The sequence below is a fragment of the Odocoileus virginianus genome, chromosome 4 (assembly GCF_023699985.2).
Source record: "Odocoileus virginianus isolate 20LAN1187 ecotype Illinois chromosome 4, Ovbor_1.2, whole genome shotgun sequence".
In the NCBI taxonomy this organism is placed as follows: domain Eukaryota; kingdom Metazoa; phylum Chordata; class Mammalia; order Artiodactyla; family Cervidae; genus Odocoileus; species Odocoileus virginianus.
In genome coordinates, this window is record NC_069677.1 from 55783725 (window position 1) to 55796380 (window position 12656).

The 12656-nt window shown below is 43.5% G+C and overlaps 2 protein-coding genes across 10 annotated transcripts in view; one reads left to right on the top strand and one right to left on the bottom strand.

Annotated features, from left to right (window-relative positions):
* The window catches only part of MED12L (mediator complex subunit 12L), a 340418-nt gene that overhangs the window by 95108 nt on the left and 232654 nt on the right, over positions 1-12656 (bottom strand). The gene's annotated exons all lie outside the window — the stretch shown is intronic.
* Positions 1998-3927, top strand: P2RY13 (purinergic receptor P2Y13). Its single transcript, XM_020886583.2, has 2 exons — positions 1998-2103; positions 2563-3927. The coding sequence occupies exon 2, from the start codon at positions 2578-2580 to the stop codon at positions 3577-3579; it is 1002 nt and encodes a 333-aa protein (XP_020742242.2). The 5' UTR covers positions 1998-2103; positions 2563-2577; the 3' UTR covers positions 3580-3927.

Sequence of the window (12656 nt, forward strand, 5' to 3'; positions counted from 1 at the left end):
CTTTGGCATTTTGAAATTTGACCAAAAAGTGATTTCCAGTTCTCATATTATGAAATTAACTTGTACAGCATTGCCCTTGTTTAAATTGAAACTGTCCCAAACCTGCATCTAAATAATGGATTTGGAGCCATCGGGATATTTATACTTAATTACATAGGTCTATTCCCTCTATTTAAATTTTTGTAAGTTTGTTTTCACTCTCTACTGAAGTAAACAAAAGGATATATGTTTTAATTATGTTTCATTACATTAATAAAACTCAAAATCTGTATTTCCAAGAAACAATTTATCTAAGTCAAACACCAATTTTTCTTTTTTGTTTAATTATTTATTTTAATTGGAGGCTAACTACTTTACAATATTGTAGTGGTTTTTGCCATACACTGTCATGAATTGGCCACGGGTGTACATGTGTTCCCCACCCTGACCCTCCCCCCCACCTCCCTCCCCATCCCACCCCTCAGGGTCATCCCAGTGCACCAGCCCCGAGCACCCTGTCTCATGCATCAAACCTGGACTGGCGATCTATTTCCATGTGATGATACACATGTTTCAATGCTATTCTCTCAAATCATCCCACCCTCGCCTTCTCCCACAGAATCCAAAAGTCTGTTCTTTACATCTGTGTCTCTTCTGCTGTCCCTCATATAGGGTCATCGCTACCATCTTTCTAAATTCCATATATATTGCATTAATACACTGTATTGATGTTTTTCTTTCTGACTTACTTCACTCTGTATAATAGGCTCCAGTTTCATCCACATCATAAGAACCAATTCAAATGCATTGCTTTTAACATCTGAGTAACATTCCATCGTGTATATGGACCACAGCTTCCTTCTCCATCTGTCTGCCGAAACACCAATTTTTCAACTGTGCCACCACAATGGTGGTTCCAACCCAAATCATTAGGCATTCTATTCTCTCAGAAAAATGTCCAGTGGGATACTGAATTCTCAGAATTCACCAAAAATGCTCCATCAAGCCAACACAACAGTCTAGTCCAATCCTGTGGTAAAACTCACACCAAGAAATATGAAGTGAAACTTAGCATGGAGAACACCACATTACCTCATAAGATCTGATTTCCTCCTTCACTTTATCTAGTGAGGAAACATTTCTTCATAGACAACAACTTTCTGTTTACAAAAGCAGCAATTACATCCTTTCAGAAATTTTACAGAACTCAGCTCAAGGTTGATGAAATTCCTGAAATCTTCAGCACTTTGCAAAGTCACAAATACAGGAAGAGAGTTCCAAAAATGACCTTCTCGTGAGTAAGATAGTGTATGTCCGTTTAAAGCTGCAGTTCATTCACCAGGGCAGAGAGTAGCTAACCTTTTTTTCATGCTTCACATGTAGTCAGCACTATTCCAGGCACTCATCTCAGTCTCTAAACACTGAAGCATGCAGTATTATTAAACCCATTGTACAGATGGGGAAAATGAGGCATGAAGCTACTAACTCATTTGTCTATTATCTACTACCCAGTAATTGGTTAATCTGAAATTCTAACCCCCAAAATCTGGGTCTAATAGGCCTTACCTCTTAGAAAATATATGACTTCATCTCTCAAAGGTTGAAAGACCAAATAAAAGACTAAGATAAATGTCTATAGATATCATCAGGTCATCCCAAAGAACACACATTTCCGAAAAAAGCAGTCTACAAGGGTGCAGATGATGCTGTCTGATTTTAAGAGTCAACACTTACTCTCCTATAATTTAAGGCTCTCTTCTTTACATTTCTCCCTCCTGTTATTTTAAGGCATTAAAAATTTCATTGAACATGTAGAGAAGATAAACTGCAGGAAAGTTATTATACAAGAAAAATATAAAAATGACTGCAACTGAACTGATTTATTCAAACCATAGTACATTAACAGTACATAAGTTTAAAATAAAGAGGTTCCTTAGTAGAGAACCCCTCAAAGGATTACATATGAAGAGATTCAAATGGATGTCCCCGCACACATGAAAATGAGGAAGGAAACTTGGTATAAGAAAGCAGAACAGCATTTGCCTCATACGCCTTTCATGGGCTGAACGAACGACTGCCTCGATGGATCGGAAGACAATGAGCTGAGTTTCCTTCCAAACAGAGGTGAATTTCAATTGTTATTATGACTGGCTTGCTTATAAACGATAGAATATGTTCAAGAGGGAAAAATGCTTTAAGTTTAACGTTCTATAAACCACAGGCTATAAGCACAGGGAATGACACAATGTAAGGAATCCAGCATGAATACTTATACCTCTTAGCCAGTTTTATTTTACTGCCATGTTAAGTAAAAGTAGAACCTGGGAATGGGGTAGAATCTGTTATTTGAATTTCATAAGGGTGTGAAAGCAACGGGACTATTAAATAAGTACCAAAACTGTACTACGGGCTTTAAAAATGCGAGCCAGAGGCAACATGTGCTTTCTCACCTGATTTATTAAATGTGATGAATAAATTTAAGGTGTAAAAACGCTGCAAACCTAACGTCTATATTTTCAAGAAGGAGCATTTTGAAATCATGAAATGCTTCTTGTTTTACTTTGTGTGTGTGTTTTTTGACAGCTGACACTGGAAACCATGAACGTGACAGTGATGAAGGACTTCAATGGGTCTGAGCGGTGCCCCAGAGACCTGAAGACTGCACAGCTGGTGTTCCCGGCCGTCTACACCGTTGTCTTCTTCACGGGTATCCTGCTGAACACTTTGGCCCTGTGGGTGTTCGTCCACATTCCCAGCTCCTCCACCTTCGTTGTATACCTCAAGAACACTCTGTTGGCTGACTTGATAATGACGCTCACGCTTCCATTTAAAATCCTCTCCGACGCGCGGCTCGGACCCTGGCAGCTCAGAGCCTTCGTCTGTCGCTTTTCTGCCGTTATCTTTTATGATACCATGTACGTGGGCATCACACTGCTGGGGCTCATAGCCTTTGACAGGTTCCTCAAGATCATCAGACCTTTCGGAAAATTCTTCGTACAAAAACCTGCTTTTGCCAAAGGGGTCTCAACCCTCATCTGGCTCTTTCTGTTCCTCCTCTCGCTGCCGAACATGATCCTGAGCAACAAGGAAGCAACACCGTCTTCTGTGAAAAAGTGTGCTTCCTTAAAGGGTCCTCTGGGGCTGAAATGGCATGAAGCAGTGAATTACATTTCCCAGTTCATCTTCTGGACTGTTTTTGTCCTCATGCTTTTCTTCTACACGGTCATTGCAAAAAAGGTGTATGATTCTTACAGGAAGTCCAAGAGTAAGGACAGCAAGAACAACAAAAGGCTAGAAGGTAAAGTGTTCGTTGTCGTGGCTGTCTTCTTTCTGTGTTTCGCCCCGTTCCACTTCTCCAGAATCCCATATACTCACAGTCAAACCAACAGTAAGACTGACTGTCGACTGCAAAATCAACTGTTTCTAGCTAAGGAAACAACTCTCTTTCTGGCAGCAACTAACATTTGCATGGATCCCTTAATATATATATTCTTATGTAAAAGATTCACGGAGAGGATACCATGCATGAAAGGGAGACAGATCGCAGCATTCACTCAGGAAAATCATACGAGTCAGTCGGACAATATAACCCTAGGCTGATAACTCTATCATGGTCAACTATTTATTGATGAGACTTCAAATGACAATTTACTTGGGAATCAAACCTAGGCAATGAAAAAAAAATGGATTAGAACAAAAGTTTTGTTACTTTTTACTATCCTGGTTTATAGAAAAGATCATGTCAACTTTAATTCCACTGTAATCTATTCGTAGCAGAATAAAGCCTTAGTAGGAGGAAGCACAATAGGAAGCAAATGGTGGCCACCAGAGGTCATCTTTTCAAGAGCATTTACTTCCACTTTGGAAAAGGTGTATTATGGGGAAATGTATGTTTCTAAAAACACGTAATTTTTTAAATATAAAAAAATATACTCCTTCACTCTAAAATGCCTCTTCACATTCTTTTGCACATGTAATTCAAACAACACTACTGCTTTTGTATCCCACTTGCCAATTTAAAAAACCAACAAGAAAAACCTCCAAGTCCTTTGGTGAAAACTGAAGCTAGAGGTTGAAACGGATGCTAGATGGAAAGTCTCTGGGGAGTAGATGAGAAAGCCCTTTGACACCAGATGAAGGTGTTTCTCCTTACAATTACAAACGGCCTTGTCCCCAGTATCCCTCTGCACTATAGGATGCACAAGCAGCATTATTAAGTCATAGAAAATAGGGTAATACAGCCTAAGTGTGTACAATTCAAGAGCAAGAATACTGTATTCTCATTCTTTGGAATCTTCCCTCTGCCCAGCAGACACTCTAACGGTGGTTCAATATTCCACCTACTCAGCAAAGCCTTCCAGCACCTCCATGCTCTTTCCTCACATCTCTGGTTGAAAACAACTACTTCTCCCACATCTGGGTAGAATCTCAATGCAGATTTCCTATAGTTAGCAGTATTCTTGAATGCATCCTCTAATGATGGTCAGGATTCTTTAAGAAAGGCAACATGTTTTAAAGACAGAAAATATGTCATGTTTTCTTAGTATCACCCATGATACTTTCAACAGATAATAAATTACTAATATTTTAAATAGCATATGTCATTATGCCACTTCCTGGTATGTATCTAGATAGAAATGTTGGCCCACACCAGTAATACCCATACCAGGGAATCTTTAGAGGGTGATGGCCTACTTGTACTTACATATCCTGCATTTTCCCGAATACTTCTGTGGTTTAAAAAAAAAAAAACTCAACGTATGTTCATCTGCAATAGTGCGTGCTGATTTGTGCCTTCTAGATAAAATGTACAAAGGAGTACTCATGCTCTGCCAGTAGCTCCAACACAACCATCAGAATGTGAAGCCCACGTCTTCTTCCATGGCCCCAAGACCCTAGAACTTGCCTGACCTTTCTAGCCTTTTCTCCCAACTGTTCTTCCATCCCTGGAACTCTTATGTGTTTATAACTATCAGAAAATGCCATGTTCCTATTTTACCCCTGTGTCAATGAACTTGTAAATTTCCCTCTGACTCACCAAGAAAACGTTTACCCATCCATGGAACTCTAAGTTGCCATCACTCAGTCCATGAAATCTCATCTGGCTCACCTCCCAACATCCCCCCAAACCCGATCACGCCCTCATCTGTATGTTGTCATACCTCAAATATTGTAATGATCACACTGCTTTGTAATTACTGATTCACAGATGTATCTACTCTTTTAATAACCTATGTGCACTTCTGAGGGCAGAGAGTGTGGCCCATTGTGCAATCAATAAATATTTGATAAAATATACCAAACCAAAGTACCTTTATTTTTATATACCAGAAAAGCAAAAGGGAAGCCAATTCTCACTGATGTTTTACTTTTCAAAACATAACATAAATCTCTTAAAAGCTCAAGCTCCTTTCAGTTGTTCTCCTATGCATGCACACAGAAGCCTGGGAAGCGGGGGTGTTCTTGGGCTCACTAGTGAATGACCAGGAAGGAAGGGGGATTACTGAGCAGGGCATGTACAGCTTGTGGGCTGATGTCTATCATCATCTCAGTTTTAGAGCCACTGACAAAACGCTTAAGCTATGCACTGTTGGTTTTGGTTAAACAAAATTTGTAACTGTAGCATATCACAATCAGCAAAACTCTTAGAAAGTACTTTGAGTGCCTGATTTTTATTTGCAAAAAGAATTAAGTCATAATGACTATTAAGAGATGCCAGTAAATCCATGTTACCTTTACTGAGTACACTATGCGATCATGAGCAGACTCTAATAATATATTATAAGTAACTGCATTGAAGCCACCCATCCAACTAGGCTTGGTGATATAACCCATGTATATTTTACATTTAAATAGTTTCAGTATACACTGAATGGATATAGACAAGAAATATATTTTAGAAATATCTTTCAAGATAAACTTTCAGTAGCAAATCCGTCCTCCAGAGAGATATTTATTTTATATTCCATTATAGTAATATTACAGTTAAAAGCAGAGTACCTGAGGTATAGAACGAAATAATCTACCAAGAACTTAGAGAAGAGTCATCTTAAAATCACATTCACAAAATGAAAAGCAACTCCCTAAGAACTTCCCGTCTAGCGATCACAAGTACTAAAATCTAGAAGACTCACAGTGTGGGGCCCTAGACTCATGGTCATTACTGACACAGAAGACAGGTCGGGGGAAATAGGAGCTTTGGTAAACTCCGTAAGCTCACAGCACAATTTAGGGCTTTCGTAAAAATCTAAAACGTAAATATTTATACTGAATAAGGCCTTCCAGATACCCGATGCAGGGGAAGTAGGAGAGGGTATTGCCCCGACACAGAATTATTCTTCAGACACCAAGAGAGAGCACGGTAAGGGGGGAAGGGAGAGACACAGAAGTGGCATAAATTCCCAGCTCACAGGAGGCAGCTGGCTGATAAAGTGATGGTGACATCAGAATACAGAATAACCGTTCAATGCAATCCTGTTAATCTCACCACTTCATACATTCCAGATTCATTTAAATGCAGCTTGTTCCGTAACTTTCTAAGGTCTTCTTTCTAAAATTCTCTCACCATCACCCTGGATCATCTGTATTCCTCCAGTAAGTGAACAGATCAAAGTTCACACCCACATGGATGTCACCAGAACAAAACCTCCAAGCAGAGGAACCCACACCCAGCTGTGTGGAACAGCTTAGGAAGCACAGGTTGAAAAGCAGCCCTACTGAGGAAAAGCGTGGAATTTACACATCATTTGAAGTGCCTAAAAACAAAACACAACATTTTAAATTTTACATGGAAACCAAACACAGGTAATATGAATATAGTACATGTGTGAAATCAGCAGTCAAACTCTAACAGGAACCAGAACCAGCTCTAACAGTAGATCACTGGCCTGCCCCGTTTCTGATTCACTAGGTCTGGGCTGAAAACTGGGACGAAGTTTCCAGGAGAGGAGATGAGGGTGCTATCCATCTGGGCCACGTGTTAAGAGCCATAAAGCACGGCACTCCTGGACATGAATGCCCAGCGGCGGATCCGTCAACAGGAGACAAACACAACTGTTACTGAGGGAGCAGGACACACATAAGGTGACAGGCAGCTACGTGAACTATGGTTACCTGGAAAGTTCGTGTCTCACCTGGGGAGGGGGCGGTGGGGGGCATCTACTACTCAATGCCAACTGTTGGCACAGGAGGGAATTTGGGCCCAGAGTTGCTAGCTGGTAGTCACAGTGGTAATAAAATCAGCACCAGCAACAACAGAAACAGCGCACATTATCTACTATTTACGATGGACCAGGGAAGCATGTCCAGACCTTCAAGTGTACTGTTCCAATTAATAATCCCAGGAAGCCTATCAAGTACTATGTGTGCATGCTCAGTCACGTCCGACTCTGCAATCCCAGGGACTGTAGCCCGCCAGGCTCCTCTGTCCATGGGGTTTCCCAGGCAAGAATACTGGAGTGGGTTGCCATTTCCTCCTCCAGGGGATCTTCCCGACCCAGGGATCGAACCTGCATCTCCTGCACTGCACGTGGATTCTTTACCACTGAGGCACCTGGGAAGACCTGTCAAGGGCTATAGTTATTTCCAATTTAGATATAAAGCAGCCGAGAAACAGGGAAGTTAAGCAACTTGCATGGGGTCAAACAGCTTGTAAGCAGTAAGGATGAGAGTCATTCAAATGCTGGTTTCTGAGCTTAACCGTCTATTCTTAACAACTACCTACCATAGATCTTCTAATGTTCTCAAGAGAAACCTTAAATCCAGTCTCTTCTGCCGTATTACTTGTTATTTTCAAAACTTCCATAGCCACTCCCACACTCCCCAGCCCCACAAAAACAACACATCCATGTGTGGGCCCCAGCAGCCCACAGACAGCCGGCTAATTATCCTTGACCTCAAGCTAACAGGCAGCTCCCAGGACCTCACCCTCATTTACTGTGTGTGTGGCACGTCACGATGAATGACCTTACAAGGCTCATGGCCTTTCTCACTCTGTCCCAGGAGATGGCCACTACTGGGCCCCCTGAAGGGGACAAACCAAGAAAGGAAACTGAGGCGCGGAGTGAGCAGCTCCCTTGTGCTGGAGCCCCTGACCCCAGCCCAGGGCAGGGACGGAGCTGGACAGACACCCAGCAGGGGCCTCCAGGTCACGCCTGACAGACACAACAAGACAAACTCCGCCAGAGGTGACCTCAAGCCCCCACTGTGACAGTGATGCGGAGGGGGCTCCCAAAGAGACAGGTCTCAACAACCTCAGGGGTATGACAGTTTCACCACGAGTCCGCAGAGACCTGCGGGGGCCCCTCCAGCTCTTAAGAGGGGTAACCTCACCAAGCGTAGGACGGGTGGTTCATTGAGCCTGTCAACCCTCCGTCATGTGCTTCATGCAGGGCCCCTGGCCTCTCTGGAGGCTGCACACAGACCACCATGAAGAAAAATGTGGTTCGTGGAATGTGCTGAGTCACTCCGTCATGCCCGACTCTTTGCAACCTTTTAGGCAGTAGCCTGCCAGGTTTCTTTGTCCCTAAGATTTTTCAAGTAGGAATACTGGAGTGGATTGCCATTTCCTTCTCCAGGGGATCTTCCCCACCCAGGGATCGCACCTGAATCTTCTGTGTTTGGGGCATTGCAGTGCGTTCTTTACCTGTTGAGCCACGGGCTCCCAGAATAAGAGACAGAATTAGCTCACCAAAGCAGCTCAGAGAAAAAGGCAGCTAATGCCGGATGGAGAAAGTGAGGAAAGGCTCAGGGGAAGGGGAAGTGTGAACTGGGCCCTGATGAAGAACCAGAGCCTTTGAAAGGGCGCCCTGCAGCATTCAGAGCCGTTCAGAGGAAGGCGCGGGAGGCTGGGCCCTGAGCTGGGGTCCAGTGAGAGGGGCCACAGGGCCCGGGGGGGTGAGGGGTGTTCAGGCTGCTGAAGCATGCGTGGGGGTGGGGAACGAGCCTGAGAAGTGAGCGTGGGGCCCCACGCTCAGCACTTAGGGATTGCTGGGTGTTTGGAGTTCTCTGTGAGCCACTGCAGGTGGCTGAAGTGAAGACTATGTTCTCTACACTATGCTTTAGGAATATGAATTTGTCAGCAAGATGACGATTCTGGATTAACAGAGCCACTGAGGCCAGGAGATCAGTTAAAGAAGTCTTTCATCGATACACTGTTAAGAGCCAAGTGGAAATCTGACATGGACCTCAGAGCCATTTTGAGAGAGAGGTTCTGAGTCCAACATCACAGGAGAGAAGGGGTTTCCATATAAAACGTACGTGGTGAATATGCAAAATGCATTCTCAATGGGGTCCATAATACCCCTTGCACCCCATCGCAATCAAGAATCATTGCTTTGAGGAATATTAGCTTGGGTGATATGCTGTGCCGTGATGGTATGTTGAGCATGAAGTACCAGTGAGAGAGTTGAGTCAAGGAGTCTATGTACTGGGGGCAAAATATGGATCCCAGGGCTCTCAAGACAGAGCCAGATCAGAAGCTGTGGGAATAATCTTTCCCAAGAAAGGGGGAAAATAAGGAACGAGCTATGCACCTCAGAGGCCACACTACCCAAGTCTCACGGACAAAAGAGACAGAAAAAGAGGAACGGTGCCCGGGACTGGATCGATGAACTACAGGGAGCAACAAGACGTTCCCTGGGAAACAAGGAACAAGAGAGATGCAAGGAGAAGTGATGGTCCACAGAATCACACACTCTGGGAGGTCGAATGTGATGAATGGACAACTGTGAGGTCAGTGGTTACCCGAAGGAGGAGGTGGGTGGAGCCCCAGTTTGTAATGGGAAGGAAGGGACGACAAGCTACTCTCTCCATGAAGGACCAGTCAGTTGACAAGAACTGCGAGGAGGAAGTAAGGACAGCTGTTATATTAGCTCAGCTTTTTCCACGCGTTTCTAAGAGGAGCTGGACTCGCTCCTTCCCATGAGTCTCATGCAGTGCAGAGTAAAGATGCTCCTCCCGAAACAGGCAACGGGGCAGGGGCAAAAGTCACAGGATGGATGGAACCACATGACCAAGAAAACCAGCTGTGGTCACAAAATGGGCGTGCCAACGTTTCAAACCCACGTGCCCTGGGTTTCTGAAGCCCAGCCCGAACCCACTCTAGGATAAAGTGCTTGCAGGGAGAAAGGGATTGAGGATCACCATTAAGTGAGAGGCATGTGAGCTGAGAACATGGGGAGGAGTACTCAAAGAGAAAGGAAAACTGAAGGAGAAAGGAACTGAACTTGAGACTCACAGTAGGTAACTCGTGCTCAGCCACATCCGGCTCTTTTTGACCCTATGGACAGTAGCCCACCAGGCTTCTCTGTCCATGGGACTCTCCAGGCACAAACACTGGAGTGGGTTGCCATCTCCTCCTCCAAGGGATCTTCCCAACCCAGGGATCGAACTCACCATCTCCTGCATTGGCAGGCAGATTCTTTACCACTGAGCCACCTGGTAAGCCCCATGGTAGGTAAACCAATGATTTTAAAAACTCAGAGCTTAACTCAGCATGTGAACATTCACCTCTTCTGTAATAAAACTTAATTGACAAATGTAACATTCTAAGGCATCAGTTCAGTGTCCAACTCTTTGTGACGCCATGGACAGCAGTACGCCAGGCCTCCCTGTCCATCACCAACTCCCGGAGTTTACTCAAACTCATGTCCATTGAGTCCGTGATGCCATCCAACTATATCACCCTCTGTCATCCCCTTCTCCTCCTGCCCTCAATCTTTCCCAGCATCAGGGGTCTTTTCAAATGAGTCAGCTCTTCGCATCAGGTGGCCAAAGTATTGGAGTTTCAGCTTCAAAATCAGTCCTTCCAATGAACACCCAGGACTGATCTCCTTTAGGAAGGACTGGTTGGATCTCCTTACAGTCCAAGGGACTCTCAAGAGTCCTCCAACACCATAGTTCAAAAGCATCAATTCTTCAGCGCTCAGCTTTCTTCACAGTCCAACTCTCACATCCACACACGACCACTGGAAAAACACAGCCTTGACCAGATGGACCTTTGTTGGCAAAGTAATGTCTCTGCTTTTTAATATGCTATCTAGGTTGGTCATAACTTTTCTTCCAAGGAGCAAGTGTCTTTTAATTTCATGGCTGCAATCACCATCTGCAGTGACTTTGGAGCCTAGAAAAATAAAGTCAGCCACTGTTTCCACTGTTCCACCATTTATTTGCCATGAAGTGATGGGACCGGATGCCATGATCTTAGTTTTCTGAATGCTGAGCTTTAAGCCAACTTTTTCACTCTGTTCTTTCACTTTCATCAAGAGTCTCTTTAATTCTTCTTCACTTTCTGCCATAAGGGTGGTGTCATCTGCATATCTGAGGTTATTGATATTCCTCCTGGCAATCTTGATTCCAGCATATGCTTCTTCCAGCACAGCATTTCTCATGAAGTACTTTGCACTTTGCATATAAGTTAAATAAGCAGGGTGACAATATATAGCCTTGATGTACTCCTTTTCCTATCTGGAACCAGTCTGTTGTTCCATGTCCAGTTCTAACTGTTGCTTCCTGACCTGCATACAGGTTTCTCAAGAGGCAGGTCAGGTGGTCTGGTATTCCCATCTCTTGAAGAACTTTCCACAGTTTATTGTGATTCACACAATCAAAGGCTTTGGCATAGTCAATAAAGCAGAAATAGATGTTTTTTCTGGAACTCTCTTGTTTTTTTCGATGATCCAGCAAATGTTGGCAATTTGATCTCTGGTACCTCTGCCTTTTCTAAAACTGGCTTGAACATATGGAAGTTCATGGTTCACAAATTGCTAAAGCCTTGCTTTGAGAATTTTGAGCATTACTTTACTAGTGTGTGAGATGAGTGCAATTGTGCAGTAGTTTGAGCATTCTTTGGCATTGTCTTTCTTTGGAACTGAAATGAAAACTGACCTTTTCCAGTCCTGTGGCCACTGCTGAGTTTTCCAAACTTGCTGGCATAATGAGTGCAGCACTTTCACAGCATCATCTTTTAGGATTTGAAATAGCTCAGCTGGAATTCCATCACCTCCACTAGCTTTGTTCATAGTGATGCTTCCTAAGGCCCACTTGACATTCCAGGATGTCTGGCTCTAGGTGAGTGATGACACCATCATGATTATCTGGGTCATGAAGATCTTTTTTGTACAGTTCTTCTGTGTATTCTTGCCACCTCTTAACAGGCAAATTTGGCCTTGGAGTACAGAACAAAGCAGGGCTAAGGCTAATAGAGCTTTTCCAAGAGAATGAATTGGTCAGAGCAAACACCCTCTTCCAACAACACAGGAGAAGACTCTACACATGGACATCCCCAGATGGCCAACACTGAAATCAGATTGGTTTTATTCTTTGCACCCAAACATGGAGAAGCTCTATACAGTCAACAAAAACAAGACTGGGAGCTGATTGTGGCTCAGACCATGAACTCCTTATTGCCAAATTCAGACTTAAATTGAAGAATGTGAGGAAAACCACTAGACCATTCAGGTATGACCTAAATCAAATCCTTTATGATTATACACTGGAAATGAGAAATATATTTAAGGGACTAGATCTGATAGACAGACTGCCTGATGAACTATGGAGGGAGGTTCCTGACATTGTGCAGGAGACAGGGATCAAGAGCATCCCCAAGAAAAAGAAATGCAAAAAAGCAAAATGGCTGTCTCAGGAGGTCTTACAAATAGCTGTGAAAAGAAGAGAAG

Bases quoted from the DNA above. Each gene is read 5' to 3' on its own strand.
- P2RY13 (XM_020886583.2), top strand. From the start codon at position 2,578: ATGAACGTGACAGTGATGAAGGACTTCAATGGGTCTGAGCGGTGCCCC.